The following is a 16,815-nucleotide window of genomic DNA, read 5'->3' as shown; positions in this document are numbered from 1 at the left end:
CTCAATTTCTCGATAAACCGATTTTTTGGATTTCCTATTTCTCGATTTCCGGTTGTTCAATGTTTCGATTTTTCAGTTTTTCAATTCTTTAATTTTTCGATTTCTCGATTTTTCAATTTCACAACTATGTATTCAATGTTTCAGTTTTAGGATTTTTCAGTTTTTCGATGCTTCAATTTTTCTTCCATTTTCCAATTTTTCGATATTTGAGTTTTAGGATGTTTCAATACATATTTAAATTTTTCGATTTCTCCATATTTCAGTTTTTGAATTTTTCGATGTTTCGATTTCTCGGTTTTTCGATTTTCCAATTTTTCGATGTTTCGATTTTTAAATGTTTCTATTTCCCGATTGTTCAAACTTTCGGTGTAACAATTTTTCAATTTTTTAAATTTTAGACTTTTCGAATTGTCGTTTTCTCAATTTTTCTATTTTTCAATTCTTGGATATTTCTATTTTTCAAATTTTTGATTTTTTACTTTTTCGTTTTTAAAATTCTTTAGACTGGCGCGCCCGCTTCACAAATCGAGGTCCGGGGATCAATGCCAGGGCGCAGCTTTTTTCATTAATCAAATCAAAAACGTTTTATCCTATTTTCCCGAAAATTTGAGAATATTGTTATCATTGAAAAAAAGATATGTGACCTTGTTAAAATTGTTGATGTCATAAAAAAGAATTGTTATGGAAAACTCACATAAAACATACGCAAAACCTTTGTTCAACAGTTCTCATATTGCTTTATTTTAATTTATATTTATTTTATTTAATATTAAATTTTATAATTTCTCGACTATATTATTCGACTGTACTTCAAGGGCGAGGAAATTTCTGTCTAGATAACCTTAGACCAATTTTTTTACAAGTAAGGGAGATTAATTTTTACCAACAAGTATACATATTTATAAAAAAAATCAGACGAGTCATCGATTAACGTAGCTGCGTACATTTTCGCATTTTAAAAAATAATAATATATTTTTGTAAGTTTAGAATATTTTTTTGAAAATGGTGATACCGAATATTCTTTACACATTTTTGCGTCCCTCTTGCACTTCGCTGGGGGTGGTAAGAGGATTACAAATCGAAGTGTTAATTTTATAATAATCGTAATCCTCTTACCACTCTCCATGTTCACTGGGGGATGGAACAGCAGGAGGGATGCAAAACTTTCCCACCAAACTGTAGATGTAAGAACTTGCATCCTTGTCTCTTATTTCTGCATTTAATATTTTTTTCTGTTATAATTTCAAAAATTTTTGATTTATTAATATAGAGGTTCTATCTAGTTCCGATAAAAGAAAGATTGTTTTCCTGCCAGAGAAATTTAAATAACTCAAAATTTGAAATTAAGTTGCGCTAGAGTTTTGTTAGTATACTCAGTGTTTAGGTAAATTCTTTCATCTAACAAAAAAAAAGGAAATGTAAACAGTATGGATAAAAACTACTTTGAATAAGTTGTTGTTTTCGTATCCGTTAGATACTTCTTGAAGCTTCGTTTCGTCAGTATATTGTCTGTTTTTAAACGTTGTAAGAATGCACGAAGTTGTTACTGCCATTAGTACACAATTTTCCTTGGTAGGGTGCACCAGTTAATGAACTCTTCAATGTTAAGGGTTGATGTTGTTTCCGTTCAGAACGCTTAACGTGAAATTACAGTTGATTCGTTTAAAGTCCCATTTAATATCATAAGAAGGGCGCCTGTATTGTATTATATTGAATTAATAACAGCAATATTTTCCTCCTTACTACAAATTAGTAAGCAGAGTGACAATTTAAAAGTATTTAATAGAAATTCCCCAGTACGTTTAACCACGTTACCGCAATTATTGTAGTACAGACTGAAATAGTTCCAAGTGCTTGCCGCTATGACTAACACATAACGGTTATCGTTTATTTTTGCCTAACCTGGATTCAGTTTTTGTACGAAGCCAGTTTATCCGATACTGCATAGAGATAGCGGCTGTTGCGACGCTTTATGATTCATTCCTCTCAATAAAATATTTTGCTGATCATCGATTGACCAACAAAATTCCAGTGAAACCAACGCTGGGTAGATCATATTTTTATGACCGTCGTCTGTACAATACGAATCGCACGGTTGGTGATGATCATCATGTCTTTCTTTTCCTGCCTAATTTAAATTCTGTGGATTTGTTCGTTCAGTAAGCGTACAATTACACATCGGAAATTTGTACTGCGTGGTCTTGTTTTGTTATGCATGTGAAATGAGATTGGATCAATGGTGTTTTTGGTCTCGTTTTTGTTTAGCAAACTGCTAGATTTTACCAACTTTAACAATTCTATTTTTTTAAGTATGCATATATTATATTTATTTAAATATCTAAATTTATATTAAAAACAATTTAAAAGTTAGATTGTGAGTATTTTTATTGCCGCAGGGTTACAAACGAATATATTGTCTTCAAGAATGTAAATATATGATTATCTAATTTATCTTTTGATAAGAGTGTGTTAGTTAGTAATAGGAATTATAAGTTTAACATGTCCTACATGCTATGGCGTGTGCTAGGTAGATTAGGTAACAAATTTTACTGTATTGGTTTAAAACAATGAAAACTTGTAATTTTAAACCAAACACGTTATTATCCTCGCAACACTGAACATTTTTGGGGGATAAAGTGTTTGAGTTGGTGTCACTGTACCCAGCGATCGTTCAGAAGCTATTTTACTATTGTAATTGAACACTGTATTAATAATAAAGAGATTGAGGCCCGGTTTACACAAGCTCAATTAAATATTTGATTGCGATTAAATTTTTAACACGGCGTTAAATTACGTTGCGACGGACTTTACGCTAATTTGACGTCGCTAAATGCGTGGTTAACTTAATCTCAATTAAAATATTGTATAACGTGGCCCTAGGGGCTGTTATACAGGGTTGCTAAAAAGTATGGAAGCAGTTGAATGTCTCAAAAACAAATGAAGTATAAAATTTGAAAAAAATTCCGAAAATAAAAATTAAGTATTCCTAGGGACAGCCAAAATTTCAAAAAGATCCAACAAACCGTTCTCACGATATGCAATTGCTTCCGTACTTTTTAGTGACCGTGTATGTGTACAGCATTTATCAGTTGTAGGAAAAAATATTAATCTTACTGATAATTCTCTAATTTTTATTTAATCTTCGTATACCATTTTAAATACATTAATTGCATCCTCTTCAAAGTTCGTACTAGTAATGAGCGAGACTTACAATGAAGTGCCACTTGGATTAAGTTGTTGATACAAATATTAAGTAATATTGTACTAAAATTTAAAGATCTCAGAAAATTTTAGCTGACAACAAGGACCTTTTTTAACCATATACACATTGGTTATTTTAATATTTTTTGTCTGATACTACACTTACCGGCAACAAAACCGGCCGCCCTGAAAAATTTCACAAAACCACTTTAAAAATTATTAATTTAACTAGTGATCGTTATTTTATTAAAGAACCATTTACTATTGATGTACAAATTAGCAAAAAAAGAAGACAAATAAACGCAGAATTAAATTTAATTTAACAAAATAACAGAAACAGACCAAGTGCGATATTTTCTTAATTAAAATAATAAAGGAGGCTGTTGTTGTAAACAGTGTTTTTCATCATTTGATTATAAGTTTGGCAGTTAATAAACGTTTTCACGCGAAAACAATGCCGTTAACTCTTACAAACGTCTCTCAAATTGTCACTCTATTTCATTTATTTTGTTAAATTAAATTTAATTCTGCGTTTGTTTGTCTTCTTTTTTTGCTAATTTGTAGATCATGCGTCAATAGTGCATGGTTCTTTAATAAAATAACGATCACTAGTTAAATTAATAATTTTTTAAGTTTGGTTTTGCGAAATTTTTCAAGGTGGCCGGTTTTTTTGCCAGTCAGTGTATTATCGCGGAAGTTCTCATTACATGTGAGTAACTTAATGTTTTTATAATACAAGCATAAATTAAAAATTAATATACAACAAAACGCAAACATTTTCTTGTCCGAACAGTTTGTCATCGGCATTAAATTATATTTTATTTATTGATAGAAGACAAAATTATCTATCTCACAGACGAGTGTGACTAAACTATCAAAACATTTTTTTAGAGTGGTAAAAGAAATTTTAATTTTAAGATTGCGTGACCACTTTATTTAAGTTTTTACCCACATATTCAACGTAATATGGCCAACGAAGCCACATGTCTACAAGTATACCTAAAGTTTAGTGTTAAAATTAGCAGTCTGAAAATATAATGATAGAGTTTTGTTTTATTCGCTTTTAACGTATTTTCATGACATCATCTAACCGTTTTCTTGTTTATTGTATTTTGTAAGTTCATCACAAGTTGTGCCAGATTCTACAGTAGTTGTGTCATCAGTAGACTTTATGCTGAAGTTACATTTTACATAAAGTGGTGCTCATTGATAATGATAACTAACAAAAAGAATAGCGGCCTTAACATAGAACCTTGTACATAAGTACTACACTTCATCAATTTTGTAAATTAGCAGCATATTTAATTAATTTTTGTGATAACACGTAAAATTATGAGCGAAAGACTCGCAATTAAAATACTATATTTATTTCTACGCCGATGATTAACATTTATTTTCGATCTGGTGAAAGGAATAAGTATCACGCGTTTGCTAGATGCTGTAATTACGGCATTTCTGTGAAAATTGTAAGCTTGTACAATAGCATTAACTTTACTGTAATTTGTACGAATTCATAAAAAAATATACTGTTATTAAGTTTTTGGCAGAACGGGACTCCAACGAAAACGGTGGACTGTAAATAAAAACAAAATTGCCAAGTTTTTAGGAAATTCCATTTGAGGATTGCGTTACCCGAGGTTGTATTTTTTTGTTATGGAGATATGAAAATTGGGGGATGTGTTTGGAATATTTTCATTTGATTGTGTAAGTGCTGTGTTGCACAGCAGAAACCGCATTATTTAAATATATGTGAAAACGCACATTACAAAATGATTTTGTTTTAATTTTACAAACCCAGTTACAAGTGTTTGTAGAACTGAATAGTAATTAATGAACAGAGGTGTTTTTGTAATAATTATAACATTGGAGTGGATTACAGGGACACGTAGTTTCAACGAATGTTGGAAAGAGGGGAAAAAGCGAACACTCTTGTTAAATGCTAAACTGTGCTTGTGGCTTCGTTTAATTTGTTACGCGTAAGTTTATTTAATAAGAAGAAAGGAAAAGGTATTTTTATATTATGATGTTAAAATGTAATTTTTATGGGGAATGTGAATAAATGAACAGGAACAGAAAACTACGCTGCTTGGGATTCAATTCGTTTTGAATCAACGATACCCATGTCTGTGCATTATTACATTTCCTCTGTAGTTGTAAACGTTATCAGGACATGTCACTAAAGATAAGGTTATTCTCACTCATTCATCCCACCCTGTTTTCTGAACACTGACTAGAAGAGAATTTCAGTTTCGGATCTCTTTTTTATCGAGTCCAGTGACATGCTACGAAATTTTCTTTCTCAGAGTTAAATAATCAATTTTCGGAGCCTGCGCCTTTTCATTAATGCTTCATGAGTATTAGAATTTTTTGAACGATGTCCTCTACATAGTGTTTGTAAATCACTTTTTTTACGCTTCCATAGTTAAAGCGTGAATTTTTCTTGTCGTTCAGTTTAAAAAAATGGAAAAATTGGAAAATCTGGTAATTGAAAATTCAAAAATTGAGATTAAGGATAATTGAGAAATCGCAAAAATCTAAAAATTTAAAACAGAGAAGTTAAAAAATGGCGAAATTAGAAAACTGAAAAATTATTAAACTGTCAATCTGAAAAACTGCAAAAATATGAAATTGAAAAACAAAAATCTTAAAAAATAGAAAATCGAAATTTTGAAAAATTAAAAAATCAAAAAACTGAATTAATTGAAAAAACGGAAAATTTTGAAAACGAAGAACTATAAAATTGAAACTTGGGACCTTGTTAATTAAAAACCGAATAATTGAGACATCCAAAAATTGTAAAAATGTAAAACTGAAAAATCAAAATAAAAACGAAAAATTGGCAAATGAACTGAAAAAATAAAATTGAAATTTTGAACAATTAAATATCAAAAATTGAAAAATTGTAAAATGACAATATTGAAAAAATTGGTTAATTGTAAACTTCAAAATTTATTAAGCAGTAAAAATAAAAAATTGCCAAATAATTGAATTGAATAATCGAGAAATTGGGAAACCTGATAATTCAAAAATTGAAAAACTTATTCATTTAAACATCGGACAACCGAGAAATCGATTGTAAAATCAAAAAACTGAAAAATTGTATAATTTTAAATTATTTTATTTCAGAGCATTCGGTTTTGAGTTTCAAAATTAAATTGCAAGATGTGATTATACATTTTTGATTTTTTTCAAAAATATGGACGCCTCGGCTAAAAACCGCTCTCGTTTTGTAAAAAAATTAATTCCAGCTGCTTAAATAGGTACATACACCCTATGTAAGAATTTTGAAATTTGAAGGGTACACAATGTTTTAAACATACTGATGTTTTTAGATGAATGTATCATATTTTCAAAACACGGTTTTTGCTTTTCAGGTTGGATTCATTTTAGTTGAACGAGTTTGTAGATGTTAAATCGTAATCGAACAAATATGTTACTTTCGCTGATGCTATACTGATATGGAAGAAATACCAGTGAATAATTTGATTATGTAACAGTTCTTGGAAAAGTTTGTAATTTTTAACCAGTCGCGTCATCGCTCTTTACCATAAGCACGGTTATCGTATCAATGCGACTTTTTTGCGTTTAAAAAATTTTGTAACCGTAGGAGTGCTAAGATATTCGAGAATACTTCTTATTTTTTTCAGTTTTAAGCACTGACACTTCATCGAATAATTTTTACAAGTTACCAAAGAAGTAGAGTATCTTGCTAAACTTTTACAATATTTATAATAACTATAAGTTGCAAAATATATAATATTGTTGTAAACTATAAAACTTCGGGTTTCGGCTGGATTTCTGATCCATTAGTAATGTCTCACAGCGAAGCGAAGCATAGGAATAACCGGCTCGGCCTGAGTGTAGGGCATTTTAAAATAAACCCTAATACCACGTTTTTGTGTTACACTATTCATTGGAAGTTCCAATGTGCTTTCAATTTCAACGGGGATGTTCATTTTTTAACACAACAGCATATGTATGTGGATGCGATTTTGGTACAAACTTTGCAGTGTTCACAGAGTACATTGACGTGATAGAGTTATTGATATTTGTTAGCACGCCTTTCAGAATTAACCGCAAGATTGGTAAAATTACATTGCACAATGAATACTCTGTTTTTTTTCAGTTCATTAACCACCTTTCAAATATATTAACTTTTTTTAGTATTGTTATTGTTTTAAATGGTATTATTGAATGTTGTAGAAACATGGTTTGTGATATTCGTACTTTACTATAACGTTTTAGTGAGATTAGAGAACACGTTCTGTAAATTTTGCAACAAAATTGTATACATACGTTATTTTAGACAGAGAAATTGCTGCACGACTTAGTACAAATATATCTTCTCAAATCAAAGTGTTAGGATGCAGTGCATATAAAATTTGGTCGTTAAGCTTCTCGGATCATGAAATTTAAATTGCTGAGGTATACAAAAATGTTACCATGTTACCAACAATGACAAGTAAAAACGCTGAAGTTCTCAGAATTAGGTCAAGCAGATGTTAAAAAAGGCTTCTAAATGAGACAAATATAAAATATATTATCGAAATCGGTATATGTTATAAAGTCAATAAACACAGAAATGGCTGGAGGGTGTATTCATAAAAGCAATCAGGGCGTACTTTACTCTTTCTAGTATATGAAAAATAAGTTACAACTTGCTATAAAATGGCTTAACGGCGCCGAGTAACGATCTTTTTATAGCTACTTGTCATTTCATATTTGCTTAATATTCATCACAGAACTTTGTAAAATCGAGTGTATAAAATTAAAAGAAGGAATAAATTCATTAAGTCTTTTTTCGAAATCTCAAAGTTAGAATATGTACAGCGTGATCAACAAATGCTGTGTGAGTTGGCAATAGACTTAACTAATTCTGATAAATTTTTCTTGTGGTTTCACTTTAAAGCCTTCAAGAAAGTTAGGTTACGATATTCTAATAATAATAATAATAATAATAATCAATAACAAATTTTGATTTAAATTAAATGTCACTGTTAACAATGCCACTTTCGACAACAGGAAGTAATTTCAAGCAAAATTTATTGATACTAACTGAAATAGTAATTGTTGTACGACCTTTTTAACTTTGGTAGAGTATGTTTTTTTTTATATTTGTTGGCCACCATGGCTGACTGACGTGGTGTTTTTATTATCACATCTGGCACGTGTCTTTCAAGCATGCTAGTTTCCCACTTTTTAGAGATAAGAAAAATAATCTTTTTTTATTCAAAGAAGTAAAAAGACATTAACGTCAAACAATTACGTTCAAAATGCCAAAAGTAATTTAAACCTGCAATCAAGAAATGCACTTGCAGACCGATAAAATAGGTTTAAGGATTACTAGCATATTTTCTGTAAGTTACAAAGACCTCGTCGCATAGAATTTCCTTAGAAAGTTCAAACTTGTATGAGCTGTTGCACCGTCGTGTTGAAAATATTCATTCTGCAATTCTTCTGGATCAAGCTGGTCAATAAATTGTTGGAGCATGTTCTGATATCTCGCAGTCGGAACACCAAACTCCAATTTTTCGTGGGCGTTAATGCTGTTTCTTCAAAATAATGACGATTTTCTGCATTCCACATGGTCATAATTTGCAAGTTTACATACACTGATGTATGAAACCAGGCTTTATCTCATTCTCTTTTCATTATTAGGTGGTTGAACAAGTTGAAAATGACAAGTCAACTTGTTGATAAACCCTTCTTAAAGATGTATGGGAGTTGTCATCCATAACTTGTCGGACATTTTCAACAGGATCGGGAGTTTGTTTTGTTAATGTGCGACTTCCTGATTTCCTCTTAATACTACCAGTCTCAAGAAATAATTTCATCACATAATTGAGTGATTTAAAAAATATATATTCAAGGACAGCAACACCAGGGAATTCGTCACGAAATCCCTTAAAACAGGATCGGGCTTCATATAACCATTTGCTGGTCGTTACGAAATGAATTTGAATTGCTTCGGTGCCAAAACACAACTAGATAGTTTCGATTCACTCTCAAATAAAGATGTAAGTTTAAAGAAGACTAAATTTTGTTGAAAATTGGAAAAACAATAAGAGAAACGAATTTATAAAAATGAAAACAAAGTACAATGTACGTTTTATCTTGTATGTTCTATGTTCTAAGAGATCACTTACGTAATTTGGTGACCTTATGGGCAGTGAAAACTATATCACGAATAAAAAAAATCACATAGAAGTATTAGTGAAAAAATCGTGATATTCGTCTATCATAGTAAATGTAATTACAAATCCAAAAATTTTCTTGTTATCAAGCAGGAATTTTTACAGATTTGTTTATTCCGTTTTTTGAACGCTTGGCATTTTCATTTGTTAAATATATGCACAGGTAGTTACTGTTGAATTAACTTTATCGAATCTTTTAAATTATTATATAACAAATAGTAGTTACGAAATATGTATCCTGAAAGAAATAAATTTAAATGCAATTCTCGTGCATGTACGAGTATTTACTGGGTCCAAATAACTAGTTATTAAGAAATAATCACCTATCTAGAAAATAATGCAACTGTGAAACAATCGTATGAATTGCAAGTTTACATAATTGTAAAAGAATCCATTAGTGTAACTGTTGTCTGTCTGTTGGGGATCTTCTAAACATTGTGCCATAAAGTGTATAGGTAATATTTTGTATGTATTGTATGACCAGAAATACATTCCACATTTTCTGTAATATACCGTCGTTATGTAATAATTAATATTCATTGTATTAAGGTTAGTAAGTTTTATCGGAGGTGTTGTTTACTCACAGCGTTTTATCTTTAAAACAATACGCAAGTCGTTAAGGAAGACTTTTGATTGCTTGTACATTGTAAGCCCACCACTGCTGTTCTAATATTGTTAGATGTTCATTATACATTATCGCATCAAACCCCATATGCGATTGTTACACTTTGACAGACCCACACATTTTTTATTTAGTGAAGCGATAAGAAACCAGTCCGAATTCACTTTGAACTATTAGACACCCGTTATTGAGATGTCATTGTGTGTAATAACACAGCGTCCCACACCATACAAAAGGTTAAATTTATATAAATCGAAGGCCCCCTGAACACGTGTGCCCATCCTAAATTGGCAATAACTGCATAAAGTAGCCGCCGATGGAATCTCTTTTTTAGTCTAAAATATGTCATCGTCCTTGATCTTCAATTGATCGTGACATCACCTCCAAAAAAAATTATTTACAGACGCTCCAACACGGATTCCCCCATAAACCGACGGCATTGGCATGGGACCCGTCGCTCCGGCTTCTATGCATCGGGACCGCCACTGGAGCCGTCAAGGTCTTCGGACGTCCAGGGGTGGAGTTCTATGGACAGCACCAAAATCCTATTCCCGTCACTCAGGTCGTTTTCCTCCCGAATCAGGGTCGTGTGGTCACGTTATGTGACGATAACTCCCTTCATTTGTGGGAGGTGAATAAGAGTAGCTTGGTGGAAGTGAAGTGCCAAGCTCTGGAAGGGAAGTTGAAGAAGATTTCGACTATGTGTGTGGAAACAGCTGGGAAGCATCTTCTGCTGGGTACAGAAGGTGGTAATATCTATCTTCTGGATTTGAGCAGTTTTACGATGACACCTGATATAATTTACCAAGATGTAGTGATGCAAAAGTAAGTCATCTTACTCCCCGATAGTAGAGTTTCAGACTGGAGATTAGTTCCGTTTGCACGGAAAGGTAAACACGAGTGACACGATAGGAATCTTATTCCGTAACATTTTTTTAACTTTGTTAGCGATGTAATTAGTGCAGAAGAAAAATTCACTTGCTTTCGAAGACAGTTATTATTTTTTTATTACAACCAAAGTTAGTAGTACCTTTTTTTCCCAAAATTTCAATTTTTGATACAGGATAATTTTGTTGCAAATCAGAAAAATTGATCCAACGTTTTTTGGACACAACTTTTCTCGCACCTGATGAATCATCAAACAGATCCATTTTCTTACATAATTTATAAAATTTGATTCCATGAATTTTATTTTTTATAACGAGGCTTGTACGTTAAAAGAAAAAATATTTGACTCATTTTAGATAGGATCAATTGGAGGTTCGAGAAACCTTTATCTTTACATTATCTCTAAAAAATTGCAACACACACACTTATGGTCTAAACGATCGGACAGCTGACAATTGCGCAATCCCTCATGGATTACGGGGAAAAATTTCTAGACTTTGGTTTTATAGAGGTGTTTTTTTTTTCCATAAAATATCTTTTTTTTCCTTTGTGGAATAGTATTAAATCAGGAAACTAGGAATTGTAAAACTATTTTTAAAACGCATTAGTGATTTTTTAAAACTGTTCGAAATATTCAGATATCAATTTTTGAAAAACTATTTCTGTTCACTTTGGAATAAGATTTCTTTGGTCATAGCATTTCACCTTTTCGTGTACATGGACCGAACGATAAAACTCTACTATAAAAGGGCCACACTTCATCGCCAGTTTTGCAAAATTTGCGATTGATTCTTGACTTCTAGTAGTGGGAATCTTTTCAATCAGAAGCACTTGTTGAGCATTTGTCGCACGTTTAAAGTAAAAGTGGCGAAGGCAGAGTAAGTTTTGTTGTGTTTTCGTTGAGATCGTTTTCATTTGGTTGATGTTTTCTAATTGTTCCAGTGTGCCTCAAGACTATAAATTAAATCCGGGGGCAGTGGAATCCATCATCGAGCAACCGGAGCACCCGAATCACATCCTGATAGGCTATAACAGAGGTCTAATTGTGTTGTGGAATCGCGACGACAATACGTCAGTTAAGACTTTTGTTTCTAATCAACAGTTGGAATCACTGTGTTGGCATGAAGATGGAAAGTCTTTTACTAGTTCCCACAACGACGGTAAGTTCGTACGTGTATCTCGGTGTATGTAGCCACTCCCTGTTATTAAAATTTAAGCCAGCAAGTAATCAGTCGTGATAAGGTATAAATAAAGTATTGCAACAAACTAGGTGAAGTTAATTGCGAGACTTGAGAAGCGTATTAACGACAATACAGGCGAAACTTCGATATTGTGGTTGTGTAATGGATACAGATTAGGGTTATTGCTTGATTTATTATGGCCTGTTCAAAACGTGTAATTTTCTTATCGTTTATCGAGTGATAAGAAGATCGATTGAGTGTTCGTATTTTTCGGAGACTTTTTGAATCATATATACGTATGCTGCTTACACAATGAGTTTCTGGGTATTAATGAACTCATCAGGAAGTTTGTATTGTCTTACCCTGTATGTCATCAATTTAATCGTTATCAGATATTGAATTGTTTATCACAACTACGGTATAGTGGTTTAAATTATTAATTTTTGTTCTTTTGCTGAAATGTTATAATCACCTATGTTCTAATGTTTATGTTTGACGAATGATACTCATAAAAATTTTATGCCCGAAGATAATGACAAAATTAGAATCTTTTCCACTAATGATGTTTCTGTCTTCGTTGTCATAGTCACGATATGATGTTATCAAAAGTTTTTTTGATCAGGGCGGGTATTTTTCCATTTGTTCCATTATAGTACAGCGTTTGTACAGAAATACACATTTACACTACTTCTTAAAAAAATATTTCCAATTTGAGATAACTTTTACGTAAAAAAAATGAAGTACTAAAAATTTGTCGTAAGTTTTTCAAGACCGCACTTTATAAAATCTAAAGCTGTCGTCGTCCAGAAGTGATGATGTATTCAAAGAGCTGTCTGGTTGGATGTCAAGTGGTTATTGGTGCCTGCCTACATCAATCAAGCCATTAAAATTTATCAGAAATTTAATTTATTTTTATTACCTACCGTTGTTAGCTGTTTGATGTCTCTTTGCCGATTTTTTATAACCATTCGGGTTAAATTGTATTCACTTCAAATAGGGAATAATTTGCCGGATTATCTTGTTTCATATAATATTTTAATTCTGAAATAATTTTTGGACTACCAAATCATAATATAATTTGACGGTATTGATGTGAATTGAACTGAACAATAAATCACCAAATTGTTTTGTCAATACAAGTAAATAAAAAAATATTTATTGCGTTTTATCGTCCTTATAATAATGTATTATACTTTTGCAACTTAAATGGTGTTTTTGTTTTGCATTATGGTAACGTTTTAAGTTTTTTCATTGTTTGCAGGTGTGGGGATTTAAAAATGATACGTCATTATATATGACGCAATTGTTTCGTTTTTAATTTCCCAATAGAAAGTAATAAAACTTTGACATAACTTCACGTTTTAAACTTTTGTGAGAATTCGTGTGTGGTTTTAAGCAAAATTGATGTTATATTTGCAAGGATCACTTATACGTCAAGTGAATATTCGAATTACACCTTGTAATTTTTGTGATTTCTGATCTAGTTACCCAAAAATTTGTTGACAGAACATAGATAACGTTCTTACGCGATTGGTACAGAAAAATACATAGCTGATTAAGACTTTAACATCATCACACTAACAGAAGAATATAACCTACATTAATGACCGTTCTACCCTACTTACTGAGATTTTTAGCACAATAAATATGTTTTTCTTTGTACCAGAGTAAATGTAGATGTTCAATTCATTTAATATGATATGCCAAAAGTTTTATTTCTTTTGGTAGTTTCAAAGATAAATGAGTGCGAATATTAAGTAAGTGTTGGTACTACTCAATTTGGTGGCTAGATAAGTTTAAATGAATTTAAAAGAGGTTCCCTTTCAAAAGAAAACATTTTTCGGGTTAAAAGTAATTGTAACATGCCATTAAAATTCCTCGTTATTGCCTTCCTTTCATTTACTAATCTGATATCGATACCTCAGCATTTTTGCTTAATCATTCAAATCTTACAGTTACCTTACGACTTTGAATTTACTTAGTTATTATTATTATTTTTATGCATATTTACTTTGAGTTGCAATGCCACTTTTACTTATAACAATATATAGTTGCTCTGAGAGTGTCATTAATGTTTGACAGCTCATCCCCTCGTGTTATCCTGTATATTTTGTATGTTTTTATCAGCCTTTGTTGATGTGAATGTAAAGAAAAAATTTATTGAAAGTCATTATGTTAGCTGCGATGGTATACTAATATTGCAGATGGTATTCTCCACACATTGTTGTCAATTTTTAACATTAGCACTATTTTTTCTTTTGTATGTCATTCTCGAGTAGAATTGTAAAAGTTAATACATATTTATTTGGTTAATAAGGACAAGGTAAATTCGAATGATATAGCAGTAAATAAAAAAGATAATATTTTTTAATAACCATCAGATTTCATACAAATTATGGTAAATATTTTTCTTTATTTTTTTTTTTACTAATATTACTCTAAATTGTGCAAATCATCTTTTAATTTCGGCACCGTTCTCAAATCAGATTTATTATTTCAGGTTGGTTTAATTATAGAAAATACGAAAGAAAATTGTCGATATTTTCATAATTTCCAGTTTTAATGTCATGTTAACGTGATTATTAATTTTCGGTTTGCCAATTAATGTAGGTTTTTTGAAAGTGGTCAATACTGTTAATAAAACTACTTAATAATTTTTTTTAGGTAGTTACATGGCTTGGGATCTGGACGAGAACAAACCTTCCAACGAGCCTGTAACAACTTATGGCCCATTTGCGTGCCGGGCAATTCCAAAAATCGTCAGAAGAGAACTAAACGGCAAACCCTTGATCGTGTTTTCCGGTGGTCTTCCTCGGTCTTCTGGCAGCGACAAATACACAGTGTCCGTTATTCACGACGAGCAGCATGTGGCCTTTGATTTTACCAGCAAGGTAAGCATAAAATTCCTTAGTTTCACACGAGAAAACACACACACCAATCGGTTTGTTTCTTCTAAGCAAAATTGGTTTGTTTTCACGCAAGATCGCACAACAAAATTCCGATTCTGAGGAAGAAACGTTTGGGAATGAGGTATTTGAGACTAATCTGTGTGAACTTGATTTTTCGAAGCTAGTTGTATGCATGCGTGTTTTTCCACTCACCTTATACAGGCGTGTTTTTTGCATTATTTTTCTAGTGTTATTTTTCTAGTTTCGTGATGTGGTTGAAGACAGAAATGTGTGTACTAATTTTTTACATAGATTGATGCATGTACGTTGTGTGGCCAAATTAATTTTGTAAATTAATAACGGCGTGATTTTATAACATTTGCACATTGTTTATTGTCAACGAATGTTTTAAGATACAGAATTTAATCGACTATCACCTTGTACCAATATTGACTGAGCTATAGAGTCTACACGTTTATATCTGTCGTATTGTATAAAATCTTCTAATGTAAATATTGACACAACAGTAAATAACAAAAAGGAATTTAAGTGATGCGTAACTTGAGTATGTTGCGTGCAAGAGAAATACATACAGCCGTAACTTAAGATACAGTGTGTTCGGAAAAAAATGGATAACAATTGTACACTAAAAATTGATCAAGGCGTTCGGACAACTTTCTTTGACTCGGGTTACATTTTTTGACCAAAATTTGAAAATTTCTGGTTAACAGTAATAATGGGGTTACACCGTCATCAATAGTTTTTGAAATGGTAGGCTTTATTTTGGGTTCCAGTTTTTAAAATGTATCCCATTGAACAAGATGTAAGGTTGTTACTTTGCTTCTGAAGCACCATAAATTACCCACTCAGTCACTAAAGGTCGCGGAGATCCGCAAATAGAAAATTCAGGCGTTTGCAGTACCCACCTTTGCAGATTTTTATTTATTTATTTATTTATTTGTTTATTTATTTATTTATTTTTAAGTAAATAACTCCATGAGCCATATCCTTGTTGGTCCAGCTAGTATTTTCAAGAATATTATTTCGAACATTGTTGATTTAAATTCCCTAGACGCGGATTCTTGAATTTAATTAAAGTTGAAAGTGAGGTTTGACCCGCTATAATTATATTTTTATTATTATTTTTTAATGATAGTGAAGGATTTTCTTAGATTATCGGCACTAGACATTGTCAACGTCGTAGTTTTTTAAATATTATATGAAAAATCATCTGTTATTATTTTTGTCTTTGCGCTAAATATACCGTGCGTTTTTTTCGACTCCTAAAATTTAAAGTAATCGCTCTGGTAGTTTCGGACATCATCCTTTTTTTTTTTTTGTCAGTTTCAGTACTACTGAGTGGTCACAGTCCTCTCAAATATGATGTTCGATTAGATGGATATTCCATAATTATTTCCCAAATGTTTATTTGTGGTGGATACTTTTTAAACTCCATCATTTTTCGGTACAGAGTACTGTCTTCGGCAGAACTTAATGTACCTAGTTGAAATTAACAAAAGGTAGCGGAGATTTTACAGATTCTACTATACTAAACTTAAATCTGTAAAACGTGTACCAGTCTTCCACAATAAATTGTTTTAAGCTCGAGAAAGATTTTAGTTTGATTTTTTTGTTCCTGTTCGATTCCTTGCCAAGGAATCGTTAAGTATTCAAGTTTATTATTTTAAATACAATTTCTTATTGTTATGTGACAATCATTGCTCTAAAAAAACCTTCAGCATCCTTGTTGGTGCATTCCAATGTTGCTGTTCGTAGTTTGGATTGAATTGACCCGAATAGCTGATAGGACATGCACTATCAAGTCGTGTCGCCACTCCTA

The 16,815-nt window shown here is 31.7% G+C and overlaps 1 protein-coding gene across 5 annotated transcripts in view; it reads left to right on the top strand.

Annotated features, from left to right (window-relative positions):
• LOC135123663 (lethal(2) giant larvae protein homolog 1) overlaps positions 1 to 16,815 on the top strand; it is a 39,875-nt gene that overhangs the window by 5,759 nt on the left and 17,301 nt on the right. For all 5 annotated transcript variants that reach the window (XM_064048507.1, XM_064048503.1, XM_064048505.1 and 2 more), the window contains exons 3-5: positions 10,422 to 10,843; positions 11,849 to 12,066; positions 14,752 to 14,978. In XM_064048507.1, coding sequence (XP_063904577.1) covers positions 10,422 to 10,843; positions 11,849 to 12,066; positions 14,752 to 14,978 — 867 coding nt within the window. The remainder of the gene's footprint in view (positions 1 to 10,421; positions 10,844 to 11,848; positions 12,067 to 14,751; positions 14,979 to 16,815) is intronic.

Source organism: Zophobas morio, unplaced genomic scaffold (assembly GCF_036711695.1).
Source record: "Zophobas morio isolate AGI-343-1 ecotype UQ-CSIRO unplaced genomic scaffold, CSIRO_AGI_Zmor_V1 ptg000006l, whole genome shotgun sequence".
In the NCBI taxonomy this organism is placed as follows: domain Eukaryota; kingdom Metazoa; phylum Arthropoda; class Insecta; order Coleoptera; family Tenebrionidae; genus Zophobas; species Zophobas morio.
Note: the sequence above shows the minus strand (reverse complement) of the source record. Positions and strands in the feature narration are given on the sequence as shown.